General features: G+C 44.9%; 1 protein-coding gene across 1 annotated transcript; it reads right to left on the reverse strand.

The window, feature by feature from the left end:
- Positions 1-3,416: 3,416 nt before the first annotated feature.
- Positions 3,417-6,906, reverse strand: LOC309533810 (uncharacterized protein). Its single transcript, XM_082225392.1, has 4 exons — positions 6,771-6,906; positions 6,050-6,193; positions 4,563-4,700; positions 3,417-3,676 (listed from the first exon to the last, which is right to left on the reverse strand). Exons 1-4 carry the CDS (start codon positions 6,868-6,870, stop codon positions 3,537-3,539), a joined length of 522 nt encoding a protein of 173 aa, XP_082081518.1. The 5' UTR covers positions 6,871-6,906; the 3' UTR covers positions 3,417-3,536.
- Between the last annotated feature and the right edge of the window lie 4,996 nt (positions 6,907-11,902).

An 11,902-nucleotide genomic window follows, 5' to 3' on the forward strand; every position in this document is an offset into this window, starting at 1 on the left:
GTGGCCCAATCCAGATGTAACCAGAAGACCTTTGCTGCTGACAAACATTGTTGGGTTCAGGCACAGAAATGAACGTCAAAGGCTCCTTATGGGGTGGGTGTAGAACTGTCTTCTTTTTGTTTCATGCAGTAATATATATGCTGAAAGGTAAGTGCTCAAAGCAACAGTTTCTAGCTCAACCCAGACGTGATTAGAATACTGTTCCTCGATCTAAAAATAATGGCATGCGAGCACCAAGTTCACTGGCCTTGAACTGTGCCTGCACTTAATAAGATGAGTCACACCTACACTACTCAGAAAATGGGACCTCTAAAGTGGCGTTTCCCAAACTATAAAACTCTGGAGAATTAAAGTTTTGCAAGATGTTAATACATTTTAGCTCCATACTTCCCTCTGGTGGCAACTTGGTGAGCTGTCCAAACCCTCCTACCTGAAACATTGTACAGTTGTTTGTCAGTGAGTCTTAGAACTTCCTCTTGCTGTATCTATTTGACTTAGCTTTTCAGACGCCCACTTCGAAACAACTGGCTCAGGCATAGGTATCTATCCAACATATTGTAACACACCACCCCAATCTCCCCGAGAGGTGCAAGGTTTCAGGGGTTGCAGGCATGTTGACCAGGGTCTGTGTTCCCTTTTGGGACGATGAGGCATAACAGAGTCTGTGATGCCTCTGTAATAAACAAAAATCTGCCCTTGTAGGTTCTCCATCGGTAGGAGAAATAACAGAGGCCAACCAGAGACTATGGAGAAGCAAAGCCGCTAGTAAGCCTGATCTTTATTGAAACTGTTGCAACAGGGTGCTCCCCTCAAGCGCAGGAAAGGAGGAGGACCCAGAACAAAAGTGGGCCTGGCCTTATACAGACATTTTAAATTGCCTTCCCTGGAGCTCAAGACCATACCTCCATACATCATACATACATCACAGAAGGGGTGTAACCCAAGACCACCCCCCACAAACATCATATCTACATCACAGAAAAGGCGGTCTACAACAGAAATCTGAGTGCGTTGTTTATCTCCTGTCTGGCAGGTTACCTGTTAATGGTCACTTGATTGGATACCCTGGGGAGCCTGGCCACTCTTTTGTAATGACAAATGCTTAGTTCCTGAGCCAGGTCACAGGCTCACCCTATTAATACACACACATACCCTTAGGACAGGATTTGTGAACAAAAAGACAATGTGGAGGCTTTTTCATTTCCCTTCAACCTTGCAGAGAAATATTTGAGGTCAATTTGGGAGGGACAAAATGATTTCAGGACTTTTTCTGTGGGGTTTCAGACATGTGGTTTATATATGCAGTTATGAACATTTTATCTTTTATATGTATGTAAGACCTTAATTTTTTTTATTTCACCTTTATGATACAGTATATGGTTTATTTGCGCATAAATGCAACCTGCTCATAGATGAAGGGATTGCATAGCCTTCAACATTTCCCTGATGAAAATAGGGACATCCTATTCCATAATAATAATTTTACTGTTTACACCGTGCTCATCTAACTGGGTTGCCCCAGCCACTCTGGGTGACTTCCAACACATATAAAAACATAATAAAACACTAAACATTTTTTTAAAAAAAAACCTTCCCTATACAGGGCTGCTGTAAGATGGCTTGGGGGTTGCATAACTCCATACCCTCCATTATTTCTCTCATGAAAATAGGGACGTCCTAAGGCAGGGGTCTGCAACCTTTAAGACAAAAAGAGCCACTTGGACCCGTTTCCGAAGAAAAAACAACAACTGGGAGCCGCAAAACCATTGCGACATTTAAAACAAATATATCTCCGGAGCCACGATCTGACAGCGGGCGGGAAGGTGACGTCAGAACGGCGCGTGACTAACGCACGCACCACCCCCATGCGACGTCACAGCCAGTACAGCGCCCGCCACAGTGAGGAGTGTCGGGGCGCACAATGCGCCTCCTCCCCTCGCTAGTATCCGTCCCGGAGCCACAGCAAAGATGTAAAAGAGCCACATGTGGCTCCGGAGCCGCGGGTTGCAGACCCCTGTCCTAAGGGAAAGTGGGACATTCCGGGATCAAATCAGAAATGGGGACAGCTTCTGTAAGTCCAGGACTGTCTTGGAAAATAGGGACACTTTGAGGGTCTGGGATCGCAGAGGATAAGAGGAAGGAGGCCCAGCCACGAAATTAAAAGACGCCTGATTCTTGGGAGAAGAGCAATGACAAACCTAGGCAGCATCTTAAAAAGCAGAGACATCGCCTTGCCAACAAAGGTTTGTACAGTTAAAGCTATGGTTTTCTCAGTAATGATGTATGGAAGTGAGAGCTGGACCATAAAGAAGGCTGATCACCGAAGAATGGATGCTTTTGAATTATGGTGCTGGAGGAGACTCTTGAGAGTCCCATGGACTGCAAGAAGATCAAACCTCTCCATTCTGAAGGAAATAAGCCCTGAGTGCTCACTGGAAGGACAGATCCTGAAGCTGAGACTCCAATACTTTGGCCACCTCATGAGAAGAGAAGACTCCCTGGAAAAGAACCTGATGTTGGGAAAGATGAAGGGCACAAGGAGAAGGGGACGACAGAGGACGAGATAGTTGGATAGTGTTCTCGAGGCTACCAGCATGAGTTTGACCAAAGTGCGGGAGGCAGTGGAAGACAGGAGGGCCTGGTGTGCTCTGGTCCATGAGGTCACAAAGAGTCGGACATGACTAAACGACTAAACAACAACAACAACAAGGAACACAAGTGGGCTTCCTGTCAGCATCTTCTTATCCACTGTGTGAGCAGAATGCTGAGAAAGGTGGACAATGATCCACATTCCTTTGATATGATTGTCACACTCCAGACCCTGCTATGATCATTGTGAACACTGAACACCGTGATGTCCAACTGGTCGACCGCGATCGACAGGTAGATCCCTGGCCGATCGTGGCCGATCGTGGGATCCTTATCGATTGCAGAATTAAAAGCAATGTACAATGATTGTTTTATAGCCTTCTGCCGACGTTAGTTGGCCTTGTTGTTTTTTTGCGCTTGTCTGTGCTGTAGTTAATGGATAGCCTTTCCCCCCTACTAAAAGAAGCTCAGCAACTCTGCCCCCCCAAAAGCTCAACAACTTCTTTTGCCTCTCCCCCCTAAATAAAACTCTTCCTCCCTCCAATGACAATGGGTAGACCAGTTTTTTTTTAATACTGGGAGTAGATCACAGTCTCTTGGGAGTTGGACATGCCTAACAGATGCTAACCAACCAAAAACAATGTTGGCCTGTAAACTGGATTGCATAGGTGTTATGTACTGAGTGGAATAGGATCCAAAATGCAGCAGTCTGATTGGTCCTAGAACAATAGGCTCCAGAATGCAGCAGTTTCTCAGATCATTGCTTAGTATAAATTGCTAAAAAGAAGAAGAATGATGAGATAAAATAATTACAAATGGCAAAGCTCTGATCTAGACAACTTTATTGGAAGATTTGTGTTTCAGCCGGATCACGCCGAGGTTCCATTGGATGACCGTGGGAACAAGTTGTCTCCTTCTCTGCAGAAGCATCCTGTGTCTCAGGTACTTTATACTGGATCCACACAGCGCAAGGCGCAGTCAGAGAAACAGCACTTCTTCACCCCTTTGCACTGAGTGTCATGAGTGCACTCACCCCTCAATATCTTAGGACATTTGAAAACTTGTTCAGGGCAGTTTTTAGGCTTTTCTGTAGTAAAGATGGGTGACAACACATAAGCATTATACTTTTTCTTTTTTAAAAAAAATGTTCTACCCATAAAATGATTCACCCATAGCCACGTGGCTCATTTTTCAAAGCCCTGAAGATTAGCATTTAGGGGACTTCCGGGTTAGTGCGATCGACGAATGGCGGATTCCCTCCGAGCTCCGGAGGGAATCGGCTCTACAGGAGTTGGGTCTAGCCATTGCGGCGACGCGGGGACCCTTAAAAATCACAGGCGGTGAAGCCTGTGAACCTGGTGACTCGGCGGGCACCATTTGCACCCCCAACCCGCGAAGGAGCCTTCTTAAAGGCTTCGGAATGGGGGACGGGGTGAGTGGCGCGGTGCTGAGAGTCGACTGCTTCTCCTGCAGAGTGGCTGGGGAAAGGGCGAGGTATAAATATCCTTAGTATTGTTTTATTAATAATTATTAAATTTGCATACCGCCCTATACCCGCAGGTCTCAGGGAGGTTCACAGGATAGAAGAATATATGCAGAATAAAAACAGAAAGAACTGAATAACACCTCCCTCCAACCCCCCCAACCACGTTGTAAAAGGGCGTTGGATGACAATCACCCCAAAGCCTAGTTAAAGAGGAACAATTTTGCCTGTTGCCTAACGGTGTATAATGAAGGCACCAGGCGAGCCTCGCTGGGGAGAGCATCCACGAATGGGGAGCCACTGCAAAAAAGGCCCATTTTCTCTGGACTTCTTGTGGAGGAGGCACATTTAAAAAGACCTGGCAGAAGATTATTATTATTATTATTATTATTATTATTATTATTATTGCAGTAATATCATGACCAGTAGCTATCAACCATAGAAAAGCATAGCAAGCCTAAGCATTGTACAGTGATACAAAATACCTTACCTTTCTGTGTATCGAGACATTCCGAACCCCAATAAGCAAAGCAGCATTTCTGTTTTCCTTTACAATCGGCATCTTTATTGCAGTAATTAAAATTCTTAATATCTTGTTCAGTATCTGGTGGACAGTGATCCGGTTTCACTGCAACAGAGAAAATGCAAGATATCAGACAAAACAAGGCTGTGCTGCAGAAACGGGACTCTGCTTAATTCTGTCACTTGGTGCCTGCTTGTACGTTGCCAACTCTGAGTCTGGCATGGAGAAACTGAGGATACTTACTGGGGATGTTGAATAAAGCTTAAAGCAGTTTCTAGACTGGAAGCATCTCTACCACAAGAAAAGCATGCAGGCTCCAAGTTAAAAGAGAATCCTGAATCGATAAATAAACTAGTTGTATTCAACTCACGGAAGGGCCATACAGATCTCCTAGGGGAGGCAATTCTTGCAGTAGTCCTGTACTGTTGTAAGGATCTGTATTACCCAGGGAGGAATGATCCCTGCTCTCCTCCTCTGATGCTGTCCAGGGGGTTCTCCCACACCCCAAATGCCAGTGGGGGAGGGGGAGCTGCCTTCATCATTTGCATAATGCTGCCTCCTCATCTGCACAGGTTTTCTGAAGCCATTGATTCCCTACACTTGCCACACCCTGTGAAGTACCAGTTGTTGCATCGGGATGGGAAGCTACTGTAATAACAACTTTCAGAGGAATCCTAAGCACAGGAAGCCGACAAAAAACTATGCTGGTATAAATTAAGGGGGCATAAACTACCCCAGTCCTGGAATGCACTCAGGGCACCAGGGAGGGAGTACAGTGGACGCTCGGGTTGTGAGCGTGATCCATGCGAGAGGCACGTTTGCAACCTGCAGCACCGCATCTGTGCACATACGGGTTGCGATTCGGCACTTCTGCACATGTGCAAAGCGCGATTTAACGCTTCTGCGCATGCGTGAGAGTCAAAACCCAGAAGTAACCCGTTTCAGTACTTCCGGGTTTGGCGCGGTGCACAATCCGAAAATACGCAACCTGAAGCGTCTGTAACCCAAGGTATGACTGTAATGCCGACTGAGCCTGCTACTGCCTGGCAAAATGGAAATAGGAACATCATCCCCTTGGGATGATGCCCACCTGTTAACATGCCAGGGATGGTTCCCAAGCGCCCTTATCGGGTGTGTACGAACTGCAAGGTTGGACACAGCTCATGAGAAAACAGTGTGTGATCAACTGCACAGGAATGCAATGGACAGGGAATGGTGCACTTAGTGTGGCAGCCAACCAGAATGCCCCAGCCACACCCAGGACGCAACCCACCAATCACGCAGCTACACGCAGCAACAGGAAGGCCAGATAAACAAAGGCACATGGAGGATTAGAACACACTCTGCACTCCACATCACACAACTCACAAGCATCCCAGACGTGCACATAGGTTGCCACCCCCCAACATATGCCCACAATATCCCCCCTAGAGGCAGGAAGTGGAACACCATACCATTCACAGGCTGGAGGCAGGTTTTGCCGCAGGGGCCTGGGCAGCATTTCAGTGAACTTGGGCACTGAGTGTCGTTCAAGCACCGGTTCCCAACGGGTTTCCCATGGCAGATGGCATCGTTGTGAGGACAATCCCCAAGTTTAACTTAAAAAAATGGAAAAAGGAAGAATTTCAGTGACACCAGTGAGAGTGCAGGAATAGTTAGGAGCATTTTTCCGAGAGAACAAAAGAAGGGAGAAGATGCAGAGACAAATGGAGAAAAGACCTTGGCAGTGAAAAGAAAAATAAAACTATATATTTTCCCCATCATGTTTCTGACCTCTTGGTTTTACTTTGGGGCCAGTTGGTTTCATCCAAAGGAAAAGAAAGACACACACGTGCAATCTCAAAGTTGCACAGATATTATTTGTGGAGACCCAAATGTACTACTAGGATCCAAATATATTATCAGCAAATACTGTCCATCTTCTCCTCACATTTAATTTGCTATTCTCTTTAAATAGATCCATCTCCCACTTTTCTGGAGAAAGTCACAAAGCAGTTTGCATAGAAATATTAAAACAATGGGCATGAATTAAAACTGTATAATGAAACAGACAAGCACCGCAGGAGAACTGCATTATCCCCAGCTGCTTACGTGTTAGGAATTAAACCCTCACAAAGCCCATTTGGGAGCCCCAAAACAACAGGACCTTTCCGAGCAGTTCCCCTCAAGACTTACTGCCAAAAAAAGGACGTCCCTCTGTTGTGGCACAAGTGGATGGCGCCACTTGGCACAGGATGAAGAAGCCAAGGAAGATGAAAATGCTGCTCAACCTCATGATGCTGTTAGCAACTGCCCCTCAGTCGGCTGATGAGAGATGGACAAGGTGGGCATTTATATATCCTTTGGCATACAGCTTTGGAAACAAGCCAAGACTCTTGTTTTTCTGGCTTTTCATGTTGAGGAACAGGTAGATCGTGTCCAAGGCCCATTTAATTACCAATTTAGCAGACATTCCACCTCCCAGGGGAATCTTGGCTCCCAGAGAATTCTTGGCTCATCAGAAAGTTCCCAAGATTCCTCAGGGGAAGCCATAGTGGCAGCTGAACAAATGTAAAAGTGGTATCATTTGGCAGTACAGAGATGCTCCGGGTATTCTTCTGCTCTGTCTCCTACAGGCTACAAGAGGGTACAATGACATTATACAGTGGACACTCGGGTTGCGAACATGATCCATGCGGGATGCACGTTTGCAACACACAGCGTTCGCAACCAGCGTCTGCACACGCACAGGTTGCGATTTGGCACTTCTGCACATGTGCAAAACATGATTTAGCGCTTCTGCGCATGCGTGACTGCCAAAACCCGGAAGTAACCTGTTCCGGTACTTCTGGGTTTCGGCAGTCTGCAACCTGAAAAAACGCAACCTGAAGCTACTGTAACTCGAGGTATGACTGTATATAATCTGTATTTTTTTTCTTACGTGACCCCGTTAAAGGTAGAACAGACAGTATTCCCAAATAATTCCACGAAAAGCACAGGATTTTGGACAATGGTAATGTGCTCAATGTGAGGCTGCTCTGTACCTAGACCTGCAAAATTCACCTGTGCAGAGGAATCTACAATGGCTGCCAATCAGTTTCTGGACCATGGTCCTGCTCTTGTTATATATAACCTAGAACTTTGGGTGCCAATTTTCTGCAAGCTGTGAGGGTAAGGAAAAAGCTGCAAGATAATGAAGCCCCCACAGACAAACACTACCCTATTTTGCCATTTTGCTAGACGATATTCATTTGCCATTTTGCTAGACGATATTCATCCAGATTCAAGCTGATCATCACCTTGGTTGCCAGGAAGGCTTGAAATCTTTTCAGACAGTGAGAAAGTTTCTAAAAAGGCTGCCTTTTAAAATCAAGGATCCATGGAGGAGGCTTTTACAACTGGTACCAAACAATTGGGTGGCCAATGTGGTGATTTCCCAATGTCATACTATGACTTCCATCATCCCTTGCTGGCTGCCACTGATGACAGCTGTGGTCCAGCGACACTGAGATAAAACCCTACTTTGGCTAATGCTCTCCCTCTAACAGATGTACCAATTGGACTCAGAGGGTGAAGGAAAGGGCAGTGGCAGTACCAGATTTACCTATAAGTTAAACAAGCTATAGCTTAGGGCCCCACACTCTTGGGCCCCCCAAAAAAAATTTAAAGGAAAAAAACTGGATGTACATTTCCAAAATATACATATTTTGTTATGTGCAAATGGCTTTAGATACCTATGAGGTTCATAAATTACCACATAGCATATATTCAACAAGAAAAACAGCAACAATTTGTTGTTGACAAAGGACAGCTGGACATATAAAGGGCCCCATTACCTTCAGTAGCTTAGGGCCTCATCAAACCTAAATCCAGCCCTGGGCAGTGGTGCTGGAGGCAAGGGGAAGGTAAAGGTAAAGGGACCCCTGACCATTAGGTCCAGCCGTGACCGACTCTGGGGTTGCGGCACTCATCTCGCTTTATTGGCTGAGGGAGCTGGCGTACAGCTTCCGGGTCATGTGGCCAGCATGACTAAGCCACTTCTGGCGAACCAGAGCAGTGCACGGAAACACCGTTTACCTTCCTGCCGGAGTGGTACCTATTTATCTACTTGCACTTTGACGTCCTTTCGTTTGTTTGTTTTTAAAAAAATAATATTTATTAGTAGTTTCAGAATTATAGAAAATAATAAAAAAATAAAAAATAAAAACAACACAATAATACATAAAAAAGAGAACAAAGAAAATGCAAAAACCAGTACAACAGTACAGCAAAAAGATAAAAAGAAAAAAGGAAGACAGAAAAAAAACCACAAATCCCAAATTACATATCTATAACTTCCATTTGCTTGTTTCATTGACCTCCTCACGCCTCCCTTCTTGCATTCCAGTTCAACTAGTTATTTCAGCAAATTCTTTCCATCTTTCTCAATTTTTGTTACAAAATTTATCTTAACAATTTAACCTAATAATTAGCTCAACAAATCCTTTCCATCTTTCCCCATATTCTGTTATTCAAATTACCTTAGTTTATTTAACCTTATCTTACCCTAAAATACCTTAAAGCTTAAATCTTAGTTTTCAAATATACATAACTCCTGATATCATTTCTGCTAGAGTCATATAGTTTCATTCCAACATTTCCCCTAATATTCATTAATTTTAAGCTAATTCCCCAAATAAAAAGTTTTTATTTATAATTTTTTCCAATCTTCATCCAACGTCTCTTCTTCCTGGTCTCGGATCGTGTCAGTCCTTACTGTCCAATCCATTTAGTCCATCAACCTGGAAGCCTTATGTCCGAGGCCCTTAAGTCTCTTCCATGTCCCTTCTGCAGATCTTCTTCTTCTTGTTTATACTTGCACTTTTCCTTGTCTTTTGTTGGTCTCTTTCTTAGTTTCTTTCCTTTCTCATTGAGGAGTAGGTCTCTGGGGGATTCCAACCCAAAATTGTCTCCATCTCTCTTCATCAAACCCACCCATTCCCCACAGACCCACTCCCCACAGTCATCGCTATAGTCCAAAAAGTATTTAAAAGCATATTTCCAGGTCTCTCCAAAGTTAGGAACCTCCTCAGCTCCAAACTCCCCCTGGCCCACTCCAACTTCAATCTTCAATGACAGCGGCTTATGCTCCTGTAGGGCCTCGGGTCTCTCCATTTGTATTATTTGAGGTGCAGCCGCATCCTCCTCCATTATCTTCTGCACTTGCCCAGACAGTACAGGTTCATGAGTTGGTGCCTGAATGATTTCTGTATCAATGTTCCCTGTTTGTCCACAGTTATTAACCACAACAGTCATCAAATCCATTTTCTCATTCATCAAATCCATCTTCTCATGAATCTGTTCCAGCAAGGCACTTGTCTTGCATAGAGCAAGCACCCAATCTTCCTCCCAGCTCATCTTTAGTCAAGGTCAGAAGAGACTAGTCCCACGATCTTAATCTCACAGCTGTTGAGTCCTCAAGTATACTGCAGCAACAATTTAACAAGCTCCCTCTAGAGGAGACAATTTCTATTTGTATCCATTTTTTTAAGGCAAGTTCAACAAAGGAAAATTACTTTCATTTTTCAGATATTTTTCAGATATTTTGTTTCTTTAGAATGCAAAAGGCAACATTGGAATCAGTTTGTTTCTCTTCTTTAGCTATCTGTCAAAGTGTTCCATTCACAGTCGATGAACCTCTCCAACAATTTCTGTCTCTGACACCACGTTCCCAGGTTAGAGACGGTGGAAACTTATCCTTCTTCACTTCCTCTCCTGCTAGGGTTGAACAAAGTCCCCCCCTTTTCTCCTACTTCCAAGGGGGTTTCAGTAATTCTGAATGAAGGAAATTTAGACTTTTTAAACAGCTTTCCAGGCTTTAGCTTACAAAGTTTTTGCTTTAGTCTATATACAAAAAGCAGAAAGCGGACTTCCTGTTTTGAACCTTCCCACTTCGATGCCAAATTGAGATATTTCTTAATCCAATTTTCCGTTTCTACTCACGGGTACTTGTTTTAAATCCAATTGTCCACAGGAAAGGTCAGCGCTCTCCGGCAATGGCTGTGCGGCTTCACTCCGTGAAAATAGCAATCAGTTCGCAGCACCGCGCCACTCACCCCACTTCGCTCCGGCGCCCCAAAATAGGGTTTCCGGTGAGTAGGGTGAGTAGGCTCCTGGTGCCCTGCCGAACCCCACGTTCCCAGGCTTCCTCCGCCTGGGATTTCTAGCGGGTCCCCACCTTTGCCGCGGTTGGAAGACCCAGTTTCCATGGAGCCCGTTCCTCCGGTCGGAGGAACTCCGCCATTCACTGATGGCGCTGACCCGGCATATTGAAAGAGCCTTTTGCTTTCAATTTGGGCCAACAAAGAAGAAACATTTTTTCTGAGAACAGCATATTTGTAGACAAATATCAAGAACCATTGTTGAGATCATATGGAGCAGACGGAGCAATAGTTTGCCTTCCAGACCCTCCAGTGTCCCTATTTTTCAGGGACAGTCTCGGATTTACAGAAGCCGCCCCTGTTTCTGGTTTGATCCCAGAATGTCCTGCTTTTCCTTAGGATGTCCTTATTTTCATCAGAGAAATGTTGGAAGTCTGAAGTCCCTGGGTTTTTTGGAGAAATGTTGGATGGTATGGAGTTATGGAACCCCGAGACAGGGAGATACAACCTTTCGAAGACAACTGAAGGCAGCCCTGTATGGGGAAGGTTTTTTGTTTTTTGTTTTAAAAAAGATCAATGTATTATTATGTTTTATATATGTTGGAAGCCACCCAGAGTGGCAACCCAGTCAGATGGGTGGGGTATAAAATTTATTAAATAATATTATTAAAATAACAAAACAATAAAAATTATTGTTGTTGTTATCATTATTATGGAAGAAAGGTAAAGGGACCCCTGACCATTAGGTCCAGTTGTGGCCGACTATGGGGTTGCGGCGCTCATCTCGCTTTATTGGCCGAGGGAGCCGGCATACAGCTTCCGGGTCATGTGGCCAGCATGACTAAGCCACTTCTGGCGAACCAGAGCAGTGCACGGAAACACCGTTTACCTTCCTGCCGGAGTGGTACCTATTTATCTACTTGCACTTTGACGTGCTTTCGAACTGCTAGGTTGGCAGGAGCAGGGACCGAGCAACGGGAGCTCACCCCGTCGCGGGGATTTGAACCGCCGACCTTCTGATCGGCAAGTCCTAGGCTCTGTGGCTTAACCCACAGCGCCACCCGTGTCCCTTATTATGGAATAGGACGTCCCTATTTCCATCAGAGAAATGTTGGCAGGTATGTTAGGCTGTATATACATGATATTTTATTCAGCTGTGGTCCAACAACACCTGGATAAAACCAAGTT

The sequence above is a fragment of the Podarcis vaucheri genome (genome assembly GCF_965113315.1).
Source record: "Podarcis vaucheri genome assembly, chromosome: 6".
Taxonomy (NCBI): Eukaryota; Metazoa; Chordata; class Lepidosauria; order Squamata; family Lacertidae; genus Podarcis; species Podarcis vaucheri.